Consider the following 19,524-nt stretch of genomic DNA (forward strand, 5'->3'; position numbering starts at 1 on the left):
CAAACTGCACTCATCACTGTCTTGTCTTCCTGCTCTTTCGTGTCCCAGTCTTTCCTGGTCTTTCGTGTCCCACCATCTCTGATCTTAGTACTCTTTGGCAGATTTTTTTCTTCTTTTTCTTCCTTCTTCTAGGGATCAATAAAATATGGCTAGACTGTCAAGAGGGTTTGTGAAGGTAACACACTCACACACACCCATGCACATTCACACAAAAGGCTTTGTTGCAAGATTAAAATGCATATTTGGATTTTATGTTTTGCCAAAATATTAAACATTAATATATATATGTATATGCAGACAAAGGGGAACAAAAAGATCTTGTTCTACATTTTCTACATTTTGTCATCAGTCTTTCAGCACCTCCCTTCTTTCGCTCCACCTTGTAGGTCTACAGAGATGAACCATCCCTCTTCTTTTGCAACTGTATATCTCATGCATACCTATTATCTATAAATACCAGTGGAAATGTTTTTGGGTCTTTCACTCAGCATGATGCCCACAGCTAAGGGGCCACGGCAGGGTGTGAAACTTTTACCACTGCTGTTAGTGGTGTTTTTCTCTCAGGCTGAGGAGCCAGTATGCAGGCTGAGAGGAGATCCAGAGAACCCCCAGCTAGTAAAAGATGGAGATATTATGCTGGGAGGAATATTTTCTTTTCACACCAGCTGGAAGAGCAGGCAGGATAATTATGCAGATAAACCCATGGCACTGCAATGCACCAGGTAAATGACACTATGAAGTTAGAGAATTACACAATTAAAATGGTTAAGTCAGATGTATTTGGTATGTGCTTGCCGTGTTACTGTTCTTTATGTTTCACAAACAAATCGGTTGAAATGCCATGCTTAAAACTGTCTTCATTTAGTTTGAATTTCAGAGATTTCCAATTTGCTCAGGCCATGCTTTTTGCCATTGAGGAGATTAATAACAGCACAGATCTGCTGCCAGGCATACGTCTGGGCTATAAGATCTACGATGCTTGTGGTTCAATGGCTAGAAGTGTAAAAGTTGCACTTGCCTTGATTAATGGCAATAAAATTGTGGCCTTAGATTCAAAGGCATGTACCAAACCCGCACAAGTGCAGGCTATATTAGGAGAAACCTCCTCTTCTCCAAGCACAGCGATATCTACAGTAATCGGACCTTTTCATATCCCAGTGGTAGGTAGGATTGGTAAAACGTCTTAGTGTTTATGAAAAAAAGAAGCTACATTTGCACTTCATTACTGAACCAATTTTTTTTTTCTTTTAGATCAGCCACTTTGCCACATGTGCTTGTCTCAGTGATAAAACCAAGTACCCATCCTTTCTCAGAACCATTCCCAGTGACTACTACCAGAGCAGAGCACTCGCCCATTTAGTCAAACACTTCGGCTGGACGTGGGTCGGAGCTGTTAGAACCAATGATGATTACGGCAATAATGGCATGGCTACATTCATTGAAACTGCAGAACACCTTGATATCTGTGTGGAATATTCTGTATCCTTCTTCAGAACAGATGCGGCAGACAAGATACAAAAGATAATTGGCACGATCAAGGCTTCCACTTCAAAGGTTATAGTTGCTTTTATGTCACACATGGACATGGATGTGTTACTACATGAGTTTTCTCACCACAACATGACTGGATACCAGTGGGTAGGAAGCGAGGGATGGATCTTTGATTCACAAATTGCAGCAATAGATGAAAAACACATCCTGGATGGAGCTATAGGCCTTTCCATCCCCAAAGCACATGTCAACGGCCTGAGAGAGTTCATGCTGGATGTGAAACCACTTAATTCATCCAATAGTGAGTTGTTTACAGAATTTTGGGAAGCATTATTTAGCTGCAAGTTCAATAATTCAGAGTCAACAGACATGCAGAGAGTCTGTACTGGACATGAGGATGTAGCTGGTGTGCAAAACAGCTTCACTGACATGTCACTCATGCCCATCTTTAACAATGTGTATAAAGGAGTGTATGCAGTGGCCCACGCTCTTCATCACATACTCAGCTGCAATAAAACATGTGACAGCAGTGTGCAGCTAGATCCATTCATGGTGAGCCAAAAAAATCAGGACACAGAATGACTTTGAGTAGTAACATTGTGGAGATGATTGAGAAAAAATGTCTGATATTTCTATCATTTATTGGCATGGAAGATATGTTTCAAATTTTATACTGACTTAATTATTATGTTGTCAGATTTTACAGAATATACGGAAGATTCAATTCAAAACCAAGGAAGGAGATGAGGTTTATTTTAATGAGAATGGAGATCCACCTGCAAAGTATGAAATTATCAACTGGCAACCAGGAAAAAAACACATTGTGGACTTTGTCATGGTGGGTCTTTATGATGCATCATTACCTGAAGACAATAAACTGAATCTCCAAAATAAGGCTCTAATATGGGCGCAGAACTCACTGCAGGTAAACTACCACGTAAATACTATGGTTAATCATGACTTTATATTAAATTTTTGTTATGTTGTGTATCCAATATTGGTCAGGATGCAATTTAAGTGGAAATTTAAAACTTGTACAAATACAATCATATTTTTGTTGTTTTACTCTTTGTTTAATCCACATAACTTTTGTTCATGCAGGTGCCAGTGTCTGTTTGCAGCGAGAAGTGTCCCCCAGGAACACGTAAGGTTCTCCAGAAAGGAAAACCTGTTTGCTGCTATGATTGCGTAAGATGTGCAGAGGGAGAAGTGAGCAACAACACAGGTTTTAACTGTTTTTCCATTAAACAAATATTATTCTGTAATCATAAACCTTGAAAATATCAGATATATATATATTATTTTAATTTCCAAAGCATTTTTTAGAAACTCAAGATATGATGACGCAAGTATTTTTTTAGATTATGTTGAATGCATATGACATTGTAGTAACCCTCATATAATTTGAGAGAATTAAAATTTTGATTGCATAATATTAACAAGTCATGCCATTTTCATGTGGCATTAATTCAGTCCTTTTTGGAGATGAAAGGCTAAATACAAGAAACATTCAAGTAAAGGGTGGATAGCATGTCCAATTAAAGCTGCAAGCAGCGATGAACGGGCCCTCGCACTCATGTGCACGTTCAGGCGTGCTGCAGTGGAAGCGCTTGTATGACTTGCATGTAGATGTCTTCAGGCCTGGACATTTAGCGGATGACACCACCCACGACTCTCTATATCAAACCATTCAAAAGTTAAAGAAGAGCAGAAAGTAGGAACTATCAGATATCGACCAATCAGATGAAGTTGCGGGGCTAATTTGCAGCAATTATGTTCAAGGACTCAAAACCATGCCCGGTGACACCACCCACGAGTCTTTATGTCAAAGCATTCAAAAGTTATTGCAGAAAATCGGAACTATCACATATAGACCAATCAGAAGAAGGGGCGTGGCTACTTTGCACCAATTAAGGTGAAGGAGTCAAAACTGAGTCCAGTGAGACCACCCACGACTCTGTATGTCATACCATTTAAATGTTATAGCAGAAAATAGGATCTATCAAATATCGACCAATCAGAAGAAGGGGCGGGGCTAATTCAGGCCAATGAAGGTCAAGTACTCAAAACCGAGTCAGATGGCACCACCCACGACTGTCTATGTCAAACCATTCAAAAGTTATGCCAGAAAATAGGGACTATCAAATATTGACCAATCAGAAGAAGGGGCGGGGCTTATTCAGGCCAATGAAGGTCAAGTACTCAATACCGAGTCTGATGACACCACCCACGAGTCTTCATGTCAAACCATTCAAAAGTTACTGCAGAAAATAGGAACTATGAAATATCGACCAATCAGAAGAAGGGGCGGGGCTAATTTGCACCAACGAAGGTCAAGTACTAAAAACCGAGTTCGATGACGCCACCCACAACTCTATGTCAAACCATTCAAAACTTATAACAGAAAATAGGTACAACCAATCAGAAAAAGGGGCGGGGATAATTCAGGCCAATGAAGGTCAAGGACTCAATACAGAGTCCAATGACACCACCCACCACTCTCTATGTCAAACCATTCAAGCGGAAAATAGGGACAACCAATCAGAAGAAGGGGCGGGGCTAATTTTCACCAATTATGGTCAAGGACTCAAAACCGAGTCCGATGACACGGTTCGGGCTGTATTAATTGCCGAAGGAATGGCATAAATTGACACGATTAATTCAAAATGGCCGACCTCCTGTTTAGTTTCGGCCATGGCGCCAAGAGACTTTTCTTTAAGTTGCGACATTATACAGGTGTGTACCGATTTTCGTGCATGTACGTCAAACCATATTGTGGGGCTTGAGGCACAAAGTTTTCTAGGGGGCGCTGTTGAGCCATTTTTCCACGTCCATTAATCCAAACCATTAAATATCAAATTTTTCGCCAGGCCTGGCTTCATCCATCCATTATCTTACCCGCTTTATCCCTTGCGGGGTCACGGGGGTCTGCTGGAGCCTATCCCAGCTCATTTTAGGTGAGAGGCAGGGGTTACACCCTGGACAGGTCACCAGTCCATCACAGGGCCACATATAAACACACAAACCATGCTCACAACCGCACTCTGGGAGTCAAACCGGGGACCTTCTTGCTGTGAGGCAACAGTGCTAACCACTAAGCCACCGTGCTGCCTTGCTGCCCAGGTGCAAAATTTGGTGACTTTTGGGGCACGTTTAGGGGGGCAAAAAGGCCCTCCTTTCGTCAGAAGAAAGAATAAAGAAGAAGAATAAAAATTCCTACAGATACAATAGGGCCTTTGCACTGTAAGTGCTCGGGCCCTAATAATGAGCTTTTATAATATTTTGCAGATTCTATCACCTGTGCAAGATGCCACCCTGAATTCTGGTCAAATGAGAAAAGAGATGCCTGCATAAAGAAGGATGAAGTGTTTCTATCATACAGAGAAATAATGGGAGCACTGCTCACTGCTGCCTCTTTATTTGGAACATGTATGACTGCTGCTGTGGCATTCATTTTCTTCAGATACAGGAAAACTCCGCTTGTGAGGGCCAACAACTCTGAGCTGAGCTTCCTGTTGCTCCTGTCTTTGACTCTGTGTTTCTTGTGCTCTCTGACCTTCATCGGCCGACCCTCTGAGTGGTCCTGCTTGCTACGGCACACAGCATTCGGCATCACCTTTGTCCTCTGTATCTCTTGTGTTTTGGGGAAAACAATGGCGGTTTTGATGGCGTTTAAGGCAACGCTGCCAAGCACAAATGTGATGAAGTGGTTTGGACCTGCACAGCAGAGACTCTGTGTTCTGGGTTTCACCCTTATACAAGTTGTCATATGTATCCTCTGGTTGATAATTTCCCCTCCTTTTCCCTTTAAGAACTTTAAAGAATTTAAAGACAAAATCATTTTGGAGTGTGCTCTTGGCTCAGCTGTGGGCTTCTGGGCTGTTCTTGGGTACATTGGACTTTTAGCAATGTTGTGCTTTATTTTTGCTTTTCTGGTCCGAAAACTGCCTGATAATTTCAATGAAGCCAAATTTATAACCTTCAGCATGCTGATATTCTGTGCAGTCTGGCTCACTTTCATCCCAGCTTATGTCAGTTCTCCTGGGAAATTTAATGTTGCTGTAGAAATCTTTGCCATTCTTGCATCCAGCTTTGGACTGTTAATTTGTATCTTCATCCCAAAATGTTACATTATCTTATTAAAACCTGAGCGCAATACAAAAAAAAACTTGATGGAAAAGAGGGCGCCAAATTCTTTTTAAAAACAACATTGTGGTGGTAAGGTAATCTTATGCAATCTATTATAACTAGGTTATCTCTTATTAGTCTTCACTTAAATGAAAATCTATCCCATACTTATATTATGCTTGTATACTTGTATACTATATGTATTTATAAAATGTATATATTATTGTTTTGGAATAGTATCTTGAAAAGGTAATCTTTAATAAAATATAACTAATTACTATTTTCAGCGTCAGCGTCATTAAATTTACTTGCATGAACGTTTAACAAAGATGCAATTAAAGATTAAAAATGCGCACACACACACATATAACAAAAAAACATGTTTGGCTGAACTTGTTTGGTTCTCCTGAGGTTAAGTCCAACCCTGTCAACTTCACCCCCATTTCTGACTGTGTATAAAACTCTTCCCAGAGATGTTAAGCAGATTCCTCTGGCCTTCAGGGGAGGAGCAGAGCTATGCCGTTACTGGGGCTGCTCCTCTTGGTCCTAATAGGAAAAGGAAGCTCTGTTTGTCGCCTGCGAGGGTTCGCACACCCACCTGAACTAGCTCAGGACGGTGACCTTTTCATTGGAGGCATTTTTTCATTTCGCACAGGACAGGATTACGTCATAGACACATTTCAGACAATTCCAGAATTCCGTAAATGCAACAAGTATGTGGAGTTATACTTCTTTTTCATTTGACATTTATTGCATATTTATACAAATATTTAATCTTCTAATGGTTAACGTTGAATGGTTTATGTTCACAGCTTCAATTTTAGGGAATTCAAATTTGCTCAAGCGATGATTTTTGCCATAAATGAAATTAATGAAAACCCTGAGATGCTGCCTGAAGTTAAACTTGGCTACAAGATTTATAATAGCTGTGGGACCATGGACATACTGAGGGCTGCACTGGCACTTGTGAGTGGACTCAAGGAAGAAATCCGTGATGAAAACTGCACAAAAACGGAAACAGTGCAAGCTGTCTTAGGTCATTCAGGATCACGTCCAACTATTGCTTTTACACAGGTTGTCGGAAGATTTAAAATACCTGTGGTGAGTCAAAAATGAAGGGTTGCTAAGTCTGCTTTGAAATGATCAGCAGTTGTGAGAAATGTGGTGTTTTCTATTCTGTTCTGTAAAAGCTTAAGATATTATGTCATGAAGGAATTCTATTTTCATCTCAATTGCTGCAAGTCAGATTTTTGAACTTTTCATTACAGATCAGCCATTTTGCAACCTGTGCCTGCCTGAGCAACAGGAGAGAGTACCCCACTTTTTTCAGAACTATTCCCAGTGACTACTATCAAAGCCGAGCTCTGGCCAAGCTGGTTAAGCACTTTGGTTGGACCTGGGTTGGGGCTGTAGCTGTGGATAATGAATATGGCTTAAATGGCATTGTGGCATTTATTCATGCTGCACAGGAATACGGAGTGTGCATTGAGTACTCAGAAACATTTTCATCATCAGATCCTCCAGATGTTCTTCAGAGAATAATAGAGACTATTAAACTGGCAACTTCCAAAGTGATTATGGCTTTCATGTCTCACAGAGAAATTAAATTATTGGCGTTTGAGTTATACAAACAGAACATTACGGGACTGCAGTGGATCGGCAGTGACGCATGGATCACAGATCACTCCCTGACAGACAGCGAAGGCCACGCCATCCTACTGGGCTCATTAGGGTTCACTGTGGCCAAAGCTGAGATCCCAGGGCTGGAGGAGTATCTGAGGCAGCTGCACCCCTCACAGTTCCCTGACAGTCGGTTTGTCAGAGATTTCTGGGAGGATGTGTTTGACTGCTCTCTAAATAAAACCACAAACACACAAAGGCAGCCATGCAGTGGCTTTGAGAGCTTGCAAAGCATTCAGTCGCAGTTCACTGATGTATCTGAGCTCAGATTCACTAACAATGTGTATAAATCAGTCTATGCAGTGGCTCATGCTCTTGATGACTTGATGAAATGTGATGATGGCAGAGGGTCCTTTTACAATGGGAGCTGTTCTCACCCCACACACATTCAACCATGGCAGGTGAGATACAGCCACTCGCTGGTCATTTTAGGAATTAGTCATTCAATCTGTTATTTATTGATTTTTTTTTTCAAGGTATTGCAACATGTCGACACTGTAAATTTCACCAGTGTGAATGGAGAAAGAGTTTATTTTGACAAAAATGGAGACCCACCAGCAAGATATGAACTTGTAAATTTACAAATTACAAGCAGAGGAATTCTGGAAGGAGAAACTGTTGGTATTTATGATGCCTCTCTTCCAGAGGAGTTTCAGTTTATTATGAACAACATTCCAGTTGTCTGGGGAAATGGATTGACTGAGGTAAACAATTTCTATGAAAACTCTTTAATGTAGTCTTTCAAAATGTATGTCGATTTTGACAAGTGTACATTGTTACTTTTCTTTGGACTAATCTCTCTGTGAATAAGGTGCCTGAGTCAGTCTGCAGTAAGAAATGTCTACCAGGAACTTACAAGGTCCTGCAGAAGAGAAAGCCAGTTTGCTGTTATGACTGCATACCCTGTCCAGCCGGCGAGATCAGTAATTTAACTGGTAAAGATACAACAAAATAAAATAGAACATTTTGCTTGATTTGCTGTTGACCTCAAACATCTATTTTTGTACTTTACATGCATTTTTTCTATATTTTTTTTCCAGATTCAATACACTGTATGAAATGCCCCCCAGAGTACTGGTCCAACAAACAAAGAGATGCCTGCATCCTCAAACCAATAGAATTCCTGGCATACAATGAAATTCTGGGAACACTATTGGCGTTATTTTCTTTGCTGGGCATTCTTGTAACAACAATCATAACGGTAGTCTTCTACTGCCATAAAGAAACTCCACTAGTACGAGCAAACAACTCTGAGCTGAGTTTCCTGCTGCTCTTCTCTTTGACTCTCTGTTTTCTGTGCTCTCTGACCTTCATCGGCCGGCCGTCTGAGTGGTCCTGCATGCTGCGACACACAGCATTCGGAATCACCTTTGTCCTCTGCATTTCTTGTGTTTTGGGGAAAACTTTGGTGGTCTTAATGGCCTTCAGGGCAACACTTCCAGGTAGTAATGTGATGAAATGGTTTGGGCCTGCACAGCAAAGGCTCAGCGTCCTGGTTTTCACACTCACACAGGTTCTTATCTGTATTCTTTGGCTAACAATTAGTCCTCCTTTTCCTTTCATGAATATGCTGCTGTATGATGACAGAATCATCTTGCAGTGTGATCTTGGGACAGCTGTAGGGTTCTGCGCTGTTCTGGGTTACATTGGACTTCTGGCTGTATTATGCTTTGTGCTTGCTTTTTTGGCTCGAAAACTGCCTGATAACTTTAATGAAGCTAAATTCATCACCTTCAGCATGCTCATATTTTGCACTGTCTGGACTGCCTTCGTTCCAGCATATGTCAGCTCTCCTGGGAAGTTCAGTGATGCTGTAGAAATATTTGCTATTTTGGCCTCCAGTTATGGACTTCTATTCTGCGTTTTTTTTCCAAAATGTTATATCATTTTGTTTAGACCAGACCGCAATAATAAAAAACACATAATGGGTAAAACACCTAAAGCTGATATACATCCTTGACAAGTTATAGTCTGAATAAAGAAAAGCCTGTTTACCTTTTCTTTATGATTTATTGCCAAATTTGTATTGTGATTAAGATTGAATATGTCTTTAACATTATGCTGTGTCAATTTGTTGCAGTTAATAAATCTTTTCTTAGACTTATAATATTTTTCTAAATATTTGTACATTAAGAAAAGTAAAAGGAGAAAAAGGGTGAACGTGAACTCTACAGGTAACCATGGTCGCCACAACACATAGTTCCATCACTGGTGAACATTTAAGCAAAAGACTAATAAGGAAGTATTTCTACCAAATTTATTTTCTGTGTGGTTCCTCACCCAGTGGGAGACTCAGCCGTCAGTGCAAATCTCATGTGCAGCCTTAACCAAGCAGCCAATTAAAATGTATTTTAGTTCAGTTTATTTGTATAGCACTAATTCATGACAAAAGTCATCTTAAGGAAGTTTAAACAAAGAAACCAACATGTATAATGCCGCCTAATCAGATATATATATACATACAGTATATGTTTATACAAATATACTATATGTATGTATGTATGTATGTATGTATGTATATATATATATATATATATATATATATATATATACGTATAATGAGATGAAAACTCCCTATTAACACAGAAAAACCCTGCAGCCAGAAATAGCCATCTGCCTCGATGTGACCATGAGACATGAAGAGAAGCATGATCAAAATAGTGACCAAATAGCCCAGTGCATCATATGATGTTCCCCAGTGGTCTAGGCCAATAGGGCTTGGGAAGGCCCATTGCAATGTGGGGCATGGCAGCCATGTTGGTTGCTACAACCGTGGATAGTAAACATCATGTCGAGAGAAGAAAAGTCATAAAAAGCAAAAACTAAACATTGGTAAACTGGTGAATAAATAATCATTTTACTGAAACTAGCTATCAAACAAATCAAGATGGTGTTATTTGGGGAGATGGAGCTTTCTAATAGTTTAGATCCATATACGATCAAAAGACTGCAGAGCGTATCCTATCTGCTACTTCCACTCATCCCACCACCATGTTTTCTTATGTCATTTGCTGTGTGAGTGCATTCACAGCCAGTTCAGGAATTATAAATCTCTTCAGGTATGTGCAATTAACACATTTTTATTTAATTTAGGAGTACGTTTTAGTAAACAGTAATGTTTTTAGGCCTGATTTAAAGGAGCTGACAGTTTGAGCAGACCTCAGGTCTCCAGGAAGTTTGTTCCACCGGTGAGGAGCACAATATAAATAATATATTAAATATATTTTCTCAAATGCTACTGTTTTCCTAAAGTTCAAATACATAGTGATGTAACACAAAGGAAAGAAGGTTACATAAGGTTATGCATGCACAAAAACAGCATGGAACAAACATTGGAAAGTAAATAAGTCCCCATCTGTTCCACTTATATTATCTAGTGACTTGTATCAACCCTTGAGGGGCACAACCAGCTACAGCAGGGCCAAAGGAGATAGACGCTAAAGATGCAACAACATATTGTTTCAGCCTTTTACAGAACGACATGTACAGCATGTGGCATATTGATTCAAGCAGTCATGTGTTAATTAACAGTTCTGTCACAACAACAAGTAACTGATGGGAACAGATTCAATTAAGGCTGTGTTTTTATGCTTCCATCCCTCGGGTTCTTATTTGTCTTTTCAAGCACGATCTCAGACTTACTTTGGTGAGCCACTGTTTTCCCAAAAAAGCAATCTAAATAAAATGTTATTGTAAACAACTAAACTTTACTTTTTTAAAAAGAAGAAAACAGCATATGGTTAGTTAGTTAAGACCCTGTTACAACTCAATGATTTAGCCAGTGGATTATCATAATTTGTTTAAAACTCTGATCATTGTTATCTTTCAATTTTTGGTGTAGACATACAGTTGAAGTTTACATACACTGTGCAAAAAGACACAACATTTTGTGCCTCCCTGTCTGAACCTCTGCTGTTTCAGGTCAGTCAGGATTACCAAAATGATTTCCTTTTGCGAAATGCCACAATAATGAGAGAGATCATTTCTTAGAGAATTTTATATTACTTTCTTCAAGGTCAAAAGTTTACATACATTTCTTTAACAGCAGAGACAGAGCTGTGTTTACATTAGCTTCCGGTGGTATGTAGACTGCTGTGGTGACAACAACAGCTAGCTCTCTAGGTAGAAAAAGGGTCTGCATCTCAAAGCCACTGTTCTCCGGACTTGGAGTTCATGTCGGTGAGATGCAGACTCTTTTTTTCTACCTAGAGAGCTAGCTGTTGTTGTCATCACTGTGGCCTACATACCACCGGACGCTAATGTAAACACGGCTCTGTCTCTGCTGCTAAACGCCATCAACAAACATCAGCGTGCCCATCCCCATGGTGTTCACATTATTGCAGGGGACTTTAATAAGTCAAATCTAAAGACTGTATGACCTAAATACCATCAACATGTAAGATGCCCAACGAGAGGGGAAAACACTCTGGATCCAACCTGATCTCACAAAAATCCGTGAAATGCCCACGACCTCTCACCACTATTTTCCGTGGCACCAACACGGAAATGGTGTAATTCCGTGTGAGCACCACGGATATTGTACAATGCGAAGTCAATGGGCTCCGTTGTCGTGATATATACACGGATTATTACATTATTATTATGTATATATTATGTATTATGTATATATTATTCTTTATTTAAGGAGTGCCTGAACACACAGCTGCTGGTGACCTTCTACCGTTCCACCATCGAGAGCCTGCTGACCTAGCTCTTGATCTAATGTATCATGCCAGAGTAGTCATCACTAGGTGGCGCTATAATATAAGGGTAAAACATGGTTAAAATTAATTTTCACACATTTAACAATTATATATTTATATATTTACATATATTTGACACACACACACACACACGCATGATCATAGACATACATGCATACACACACATAGACATACACACTGGCTTGTTCACCTGCATGCTTGCTCTCTAGTTTTTGGGGTTAGGTAGCGGTAGCGGTAGCTTTGCTCAGACTGCGATCAGATCTCAAGATTTGGGTCGATTGCTGTTCGTGTTTTGGTTGGCTCCGTGCCGGTTTCGTGTTTTGTTTGTGGTTTTTTGTTGCAGATTTCCAGTGCTTGACGTGTGTCTCCGTGTGTGTCTGCTGGATTGGCAGTAGATGTCGTCACCCCCCCCCCACCCCACCCCCAAAAAATAAATAAATAAAATAAAAATAAAAATCACTGGGTTTGTATGTGTATATTTATGTATGTGTATGCATATGTATGCTTATATATATGTATATTAAATATAGTAATAATGCACATATATATATACCTTTGGTTTCTACCGTCATGGTATCAATCATTTATATGTGTGCAGACAAGAAAAAAAAAAAAAAAAAAAAAAATTATATATTTAAAATATATTCACACAAATGTGTATCACACCCTTAAACTACTACGTGCACTCTTATTTTACTATTAATAACCTCCATTTCTGTGAAAAAACAAAAAAATTGCTAAGAACTAGATTTCCCTAGAGCAGGGATGTCAGGGATATGGCCCGCGGGCCGGATCCGGCCCGCAAGCAGGCTTCATCCGGCCCCGGGTGGAAAGGGAAAAATAATAATGTAAAAAAAAATAAATAAATAAAAAAAAAAAAAATTAAATTATAAATTAAAAAAAAAAATTAGAAATCTCCTGGAAACAGGCCAGCTGGACTAACCATCTCAACAGACTATTCTGGACAATGGATTGCCTTTCATAACTTCCAATAGAAAATGTAGCTTATTGTTGTGTTGTGCAACAGGTGAGCGCAATTGGACTAATAACAGCTCGAGCCAGAGACAAACCCACTCGCAGATCAACACAACACTTATAATTAATGAGTGACTCAGATTCAAACACCATCTGTAATTGTTTAGAGTTGGTTGATGGGAAAAAAAAGTTTTCTTTAGGAGACTATTTTTGTTAACTGTAAGTGACTCATTTAAATTTTAAAAAAGTGTTGTATGAGTTGTTAACTCAGTGAGTGACTCAGATTTAAATTGTAAAAAGTGTTGTATGAATAATAAAAAATATATATTTTTATTATTATTATTATTTTTTGTTAAGTCTGTGAGTGACTCAGACTCATTGTAGTTATTGTTAAGAGTAGAGTAGTATGATTAGGAAAAAACATTTCTTTGGTAGGCTATTTTTTTCTCTACTACATTTGTAATTTGACATTGTGTTACCGGTGTTTTCATGTACCAACATGCAATTATGTTGACTTGAGTTATTTTGATATTTGATTGATTGATAAAAAAAATTATCCGGCCCCCTTAAGGTCTCATTTGAAGGAATGCGGCCCTCTACCTAATGAGTTGATATGGTTAAAACAATGAATTTAAATATCGCCTGTCTCCACTTCCTGGTTCAAAAACAATTAAAAATTATATTTTGTGGCTGGACGACGCTCTGGTTAAGGTCTAGTTAGGTTAGGCACCACTTATGATTGGTTAGAAGTAGGAAACGCTTGTGGTTTTTGCTAAAAATAATAATTTCACATCACTTACGCCACCTCCATCGTCATCAGGCCCGGATTAAGTGGGTAGGGGTCCCTGGGCAGAAATTCTGGGTTTTGAAACAAACTGGGTTTTGAATTATGGACTGCTATTTGTTGGAAACACCTGCAGTTTATACAGGATTTACACTGATAGGGTACTGTCTGTATGATTACGATGGACAAAATCTGCACCTGCAAATGTCCTCCATCATACAGGATTTACACATACTTGCAACTATGCTTTCCTCAGCAAGCAGCTACAATATCAAGACTATCAGCATATTGTTACTCATTAGCATTTGCAAGCAAAAGCTGCTTCATCTCCACAAGTCCAGATTGTGGATTCAGAGTCAGATTCCTTCATAATTCACACACAAACCCTCACACACACACACACACACACACAAAATACCTGTGGATGTCTCATTCCTGGCTGTCTCTCTCCTCTCCTTCTCATCTCTGTGGAGTGAGGAGTCCTCATCCCTGCTTCTTTTGGAAAAAAAGTTGCGGATGGAAGGCACACTTTTTAAAAAAGTTGCCTCCCTCTCCTCCTTTTCTCTTTTCTGCTTTCTCTTACTGCAACCCAGGAGCGATGCATTCTAGATGGGCCCTTGTGGCCTAAACATCCCCGTTAAAACATCATCGCTAAAAAATTGCCACGGATCAGCGCTTCTGACACACAACCACAGCACGTAGGCGACACGGTCAGAACCATCACATGAGGTTCTAGCACCATGGATTTACCAGTCATTATGTCAAACCTAATTATAAGCCTAATGCAGACTTAAAGATATAAGTATCAAACTGGAGATAAAAATCTAATTACATCCATAGATGTCTATGGAAGCCCATTTCCGCCAGTAAAAGCCTTAAAAATAAAAATATCCCCATGGTAAATCATAATTATGACATAAAAAGTCATAATTTCAACTTTTTATCTCATAATTATGACTTTCTATCTCATAATTTCGACTTTCTATCTCATAATTATGACTTTCTATCTCATAATTATGACTTTCTATCTCATAATTTCGACTTTCTATTACATAAAAAGTCATAATTTAGACTTTTTATCTCATAATTATGACTAAATATGATATTTTTATTTTTAAGGCTAAGTTTTCATCTTAGCCATAGATGTTGGATTCGCCAAGTAGCACAATTCAGACACGTGTGTTCAACCTACACGACAACAGTTTACAATGTGCGACGACATGTATTTAACACAATGACCGAGCGACACGGCGGTCAAACAGCAACAAACAATATAGGAAAGGCCTGATATTCAGCGTCATGACAATGTTATCAGAAATAATTAATATTATGACAGCTTACCAATGATGGTTTCATCCAGCGGTGGGCAGAGAACCACAACAAAACATATTTCCATCCAAGGAGGGGGGGGGGGGGGGGGTACACATTTAACGATCAGCCGGTTCTTCATCACTGCAAACCTTTCAATCACTTTGCTCTCATCAATGGCGATGTCCCTCTCGATTGAGAGCAAGGTGAGGTTTGAGGCCTCATCCATGCAGCAGAGATAGTTTTTAATCATTTCAGCCTGCTGAAACTCAGCATGACTTTCCTGCTTTAAGGCTCCACTTCTGATGCGACAACTGGCTAAAGGCTGATTTATGGTTCCGCGTTGCACCAACGCAGAGCCTACGGCGTAGGGTACGCGGCGACGCGCAACCTACGGCTACCATGCTCCTCAAAGTTACATAGTGCCAGTGGAGGCGAGACCCCCTCAGACCATGACAGAGGTGTCATTAAACCTGTTGTAAGTTGATGTACCATCACAATGACTTTGGAAATATGATATTAAGGTGGAAAAGTTACATAGTGCTGGTTTAAAGTAGACCTATTATGAAAAACACATTTTCTCTTGCTTTAACATATATAAAGTGGTCTCCCCTCAGCCTGCCAACTCAGAGAAGGAGGAAAGCAACCAAATTCTGCAGTGTCTGTACCCGGATATGGAAGCATATGAGGGACTATATTCAAATTAAAATGCATTTGCGGAAATGCTTTTTCATTTTAAGAATGTGCCCGCATTATTTGAGTCAAAAATGAAATTGATAATATATAATCCGATTTGCATTTTAATTTTCGTATTCAACACTGCTTATTCTTGTACTTAATTCAAATTAAAAAGAAAAAGACGTTTGAGATTTAATTTTCAAATCATGCCTCAGCAAATAGTTCACAATATTCAATTTTAAATCTAAAATTTGAAAATTAAAATGCATTTGCAGAAATACTTTTTCATTTTAAGAATGTAGCTGCATTATTTGAGTCAAAACTAAAATTGATAATATATAATCCGAATTGCATTTTAATTTTCGTATTCAACACTGCTTATTCTTGTACTTAATTCAAATTAAAAAGAAAAAGACGTTTGAGATTGAATTTTCAAATCATGCCTCAGCAAATAGTTCACAATATTCAGTTTTAAATCTAAAATTTGAAAATTAAAATGCATTTGCAGAAATGCTTTTTCATTTTAAGAATGTAGCTGCATTATTTGAGTCAAAAATAAAATTGATAATATATAATCCGAATTGCATTTTAATTTTATTCTTTACGCTGCACATTTTATGTCATAATCAAAAAGAAAACAAAGAAGACATTGCTTTTTCTTTTTCATGCTCTGCCCGCAAAAAAGTGTACAATATTCAAAATGAATTCGCAATCCCAGCGGCGCAGGAGAGTGACGTCACGGCTTCTCCTGTTCTCCAGCTGCAGCCCAGAAACCCTGGAAAATGCTCACGTTTTTTAAGGTGACATCGTATTTTGCCGATTTCCCAAAGTCTGTTAGAAAAGGTCTGATTTCCTACAACTCTAACAGAGTTCTAGATGTCAACATGAGACACAGACAGCAGCGTTTCTCTACACGGAGCGTTGGTGCCGGGCTGACTCCTCCTATTCAGACACGTGTGTTTGTTTACAACCTATGGAGCACGAAATGCAAAGAGGAGCAACGTCGACCGACAAGGTACAGTAATATTACCGGATTTTGCCACAAAAATGACTTTACTAGCATTTTTGCTTGTTTTTAGCATAATGTTTGCATGTTGAGCATGTTATTTATTTATTCCAGACGAGTTGCATCAAGTCCAGGCAAGGGACATGCAGAAATTCTACCCCTGTCGTTGTCCAGCGTGACAGTCTGACCGTCAACGGTATTTTTTCATACAGTAAAGTTGTCACTTCTCAAAAGTACACTTCATTGCATGGTCAGATGTGATTATTATTGTTTTCTGAATTTGGAGAGCAGAGTTTGGCATACAGGCATACCACTGACTGAGGAGCCAGAAAATGTTTTAGAGTCCAGGTAAATTTTTATGGCTAAATATTTACTCTAATCTAAATTGTATGTTTTGGTCCTGGTTATAGCATGCATTTCCTGAAAATGACTGCTGAGGAGCAGCATGAGTCTCCAGATGAGGAGGAGATCAATTATTTGAGAAAAACAATGTAAGTGAATGTTTGTGAGTCTTTTTGTCTTGTTTTGTTTTACTCGTGTGTAATTGGCAAAGTATTCAAGGCACTTGCAATGTCAATGTCAATGTCAATGTCAATTTTATTTATAAAGCACATTTAAAAACGACCGAGGTCGACCAAAGTGCTGTACAGCATACAAGAAAATAAAACAATACCAAAAGAAAAACACAGTACACAGTGTAGAAACAATAAAATCACTAACATACTAAAATGATCAATAAAATAGTAATAAAAAACATAACAGTACACATACAGTGCACAATCACTTCACACAGATGTGGGGAACTAAGTTGTCACACACTAAAAGCCAAAGAAAATAAATAAGTTTTCAAAGAAGACTTAAAAACCACTAGGGTCTGGGCAGATCTAACATTTAGTGGCAAACTATTCCACAGCTTAGGGCCGGCCACCGCAAAAGCTCGGTCACCTCTAGTTTTGAGCCTAGATTTCAGGTACGCTTCATTTTGTGGTTGATTCAAAATTAAATGTACCTGCGAATGCCTTGAATTGTTTGCCAGATACACACTGAAGAAGGGGGATACGAAAACGTGTGACGATAAATATAAATATATATATATATATATATATATATTTTTTTTTTTTTTTTTATTGTATTTTTATATTTTCAGCCACAAAAAGAGGGGTATACCTTAAATACATAGAACACAAACCCCCACAACTCAATTTCCAAAAAAAAAAAGTCCAAGTCCATACATACCAAAACATATTTCATAGTGCTATAATCATGCCAAATATACTAACCAAAAATTCTACTCAATGCACTAATTGAGAATACCAGATAGTACTACCCTATCTGTTCTATCAATGACTCTGAAATAATAATTAAATAGTTAAATAATATTCCTACCTACTTCTTGATGAAGGGGACTTATAAAAAAGAAAAAAAAAAAAAAAGTAGGAAACACTTAATGTCATTACTTTCTTATCCTAAGTTGGGGCTGGTCCGTTAAAGAACCAAAATGATATCCAAATATATACCCTCAAAACACAACGAAAACAAAACCAAAAAAACCTAACAAAACAAAACAGACATAAACAGTGGGAAAACCCCACTTAAAACAAACACGACAACAAAACAATACAAACCATTACACTCAGGTCTTATCATTGTCGCTATGCCTTACAATTACCTACGGATTTCTTAAAATCAAATTCTGTATGAGATTGCCATATTTTTAAAAAGTCTGAGGATTTGCCTTTACCCTTGTAGTAAATATCATCAAGTGTAAGGTAGCGTGAGAGTTCGTTCCACCAATGGGCTAATACTGGGGGTTTAGATTCTTTCCAATTTAAGGTTATACATTTCCTGGCTGCCAACATAGCAAGATAAATATATTTTTACACTTGGAATTGCTGTTCCTTTTATCCTTTTGAGCTATACTTTATTAGGAATTCAGCACACAGTTGAGTGCATTGTCTCCTATTTATTTTACTGGTGTGTAATTCCATTCTTATGTGTTTATGTATGCTCACGTGCAGCATTGACATCGATGATCCTGGTCAGAGGTTCAGGAAAAGGAGACGGCTCTGATGAGGAATATATTCCTCACCTTTGTTTATGGTATGCTTTACTTATTGGTTGTATATCAAGTATTTAGAAAATGTATAAAAGTACATATGTATTATGATATATACATATCATATACATATACTGTAATATGTATAGTACAGATTTTATTTGAAATGATAAAGTACTATTAACACTATATGATATAAAAGTGAGTAATGTGACAGTAACAGAGCTGTGGTTTTTTCTCAACTAACAGGACAACTTCAGACTTCGAGAACTTCCAAAATCACATCCTGATGTTTGCAGGAAAGCATTTTGGCTTTAGCCCACCTGTATACACAGCTCAGACGTTGCTTGTAACACTTGGTTACAACCACCGCCTCCCTGCACGAAACCGTGATGGGACACAAGATGTAAGTTGTTGGGGTTTTTTATATCATAGTTGTCTGACACCCGAATAGATTCTTAGCACTGTTACCATATCTCGTTGTGAAATTGTTTTAAATTATGTTGTTGTTTTTTCCCAAGTTACCGATGGTTCTACAATAAAAACATGAAGAGCTGAAGTGTGTATACCCTGATAGAGAAAAAGGACTATGGCTACTGTACATCCCTGAACTACAGAACGCCACTCTTTCAAAGAGGCTTCAGAGTGGAAAGGGCCTTCCCAGGAGACAGAGTCTGAGGCCTGGAGATCCAAG

At 38.6% G+C, this 19,524-nt stretch overlaps 2 protein-coding genes and 1 long non-coding RNA gene across 4 annotated transcripts; all 3 read left to right on the forward strand.

The window, feature by feature from the left end:
- The first annotated feature begins 489 nt into the window (after window positions 1-489).
- On the forward strand, window positions 490-5,693 carry LOC133442537 (extracellular calcium-sensing receptor-like). The gene is made up of 7 exons (XM_061720545.1): window positions 490-722; window positions 866-1,160; window positions 1,252-1,754; window positions 1,794-2,043; window positions 2,189-2,416; window positions 2,593-2,716; window positions 4,780-5,693. The coding sequence occupies exons 1-7, from the start codon at window positions 490-492 to the stop codon at window positions 5,691-5,693; spliced, it is 2,547 nt and encodes an 848-aa protein (XP_061576529.1).
- A 772-nt stretch (window positions 5,694-6,465) lies between these two features.
- LOC133442390 (extracellular calcium-sensing receptor-like) lies at window positions 6,466-12,636 on the forward strand (the record flags this gene model as incomplete). The annotated part of the gene is made up of 6 exons (XM_061720372.1): window positions 6,466-6,720; window positions 6,888-7,700; window positions 7,776-8,003; window positions 8,111-8,234; window positions 8,340-8,553; window positions 12,627-12,636. Coding segments are annotated over exons 1-6 (1,644 nt in total), but the record flags the coding sequence as incomplete, so codon positions are not given.
- A 4,284-nt stretch (window positions 12,637-16,920) lies between these two features.
- Window positions 16,921-19,214, forward strand: LOC133442391 (uncharacterized). 2 transcript variants are annotated; one of them, XR_009782551.1, is made up of 4 exons: window positions 16,921-16,970; window positions 17,185-17,265; window positions 18,793-18,874; window positions 19,080-19,214. It is a non-coding gene; the product is annotated as an uncharacterized LOC133442391 (long non-coding RNA). The 2 variants fall into 2 exon arrangements; XR_009782550.1 differs by lacking the exon at window positions 16,921-16,970 and having other exon boundaries at window positions 17,015-17,265.
- The last annotated feature ends 310 nt before the right edge of the window (window positions 19,215-19,524 follow it).

Source organism: Cololabis saira, chromosome 4, assembly GCF_033807715.1.
Source record: "Cololabis saira isolate AMF1-May2022 chromosome 4, fColSai1.1, whole genome shotgun sequence".
Classification (NCBI taxonomy): domain Eukaryota; kingdom Metazoa; phylum Chordata; class Actinopteri; order Beloniformes; family Belonidae; genus Cololabis; species Cololabis saira.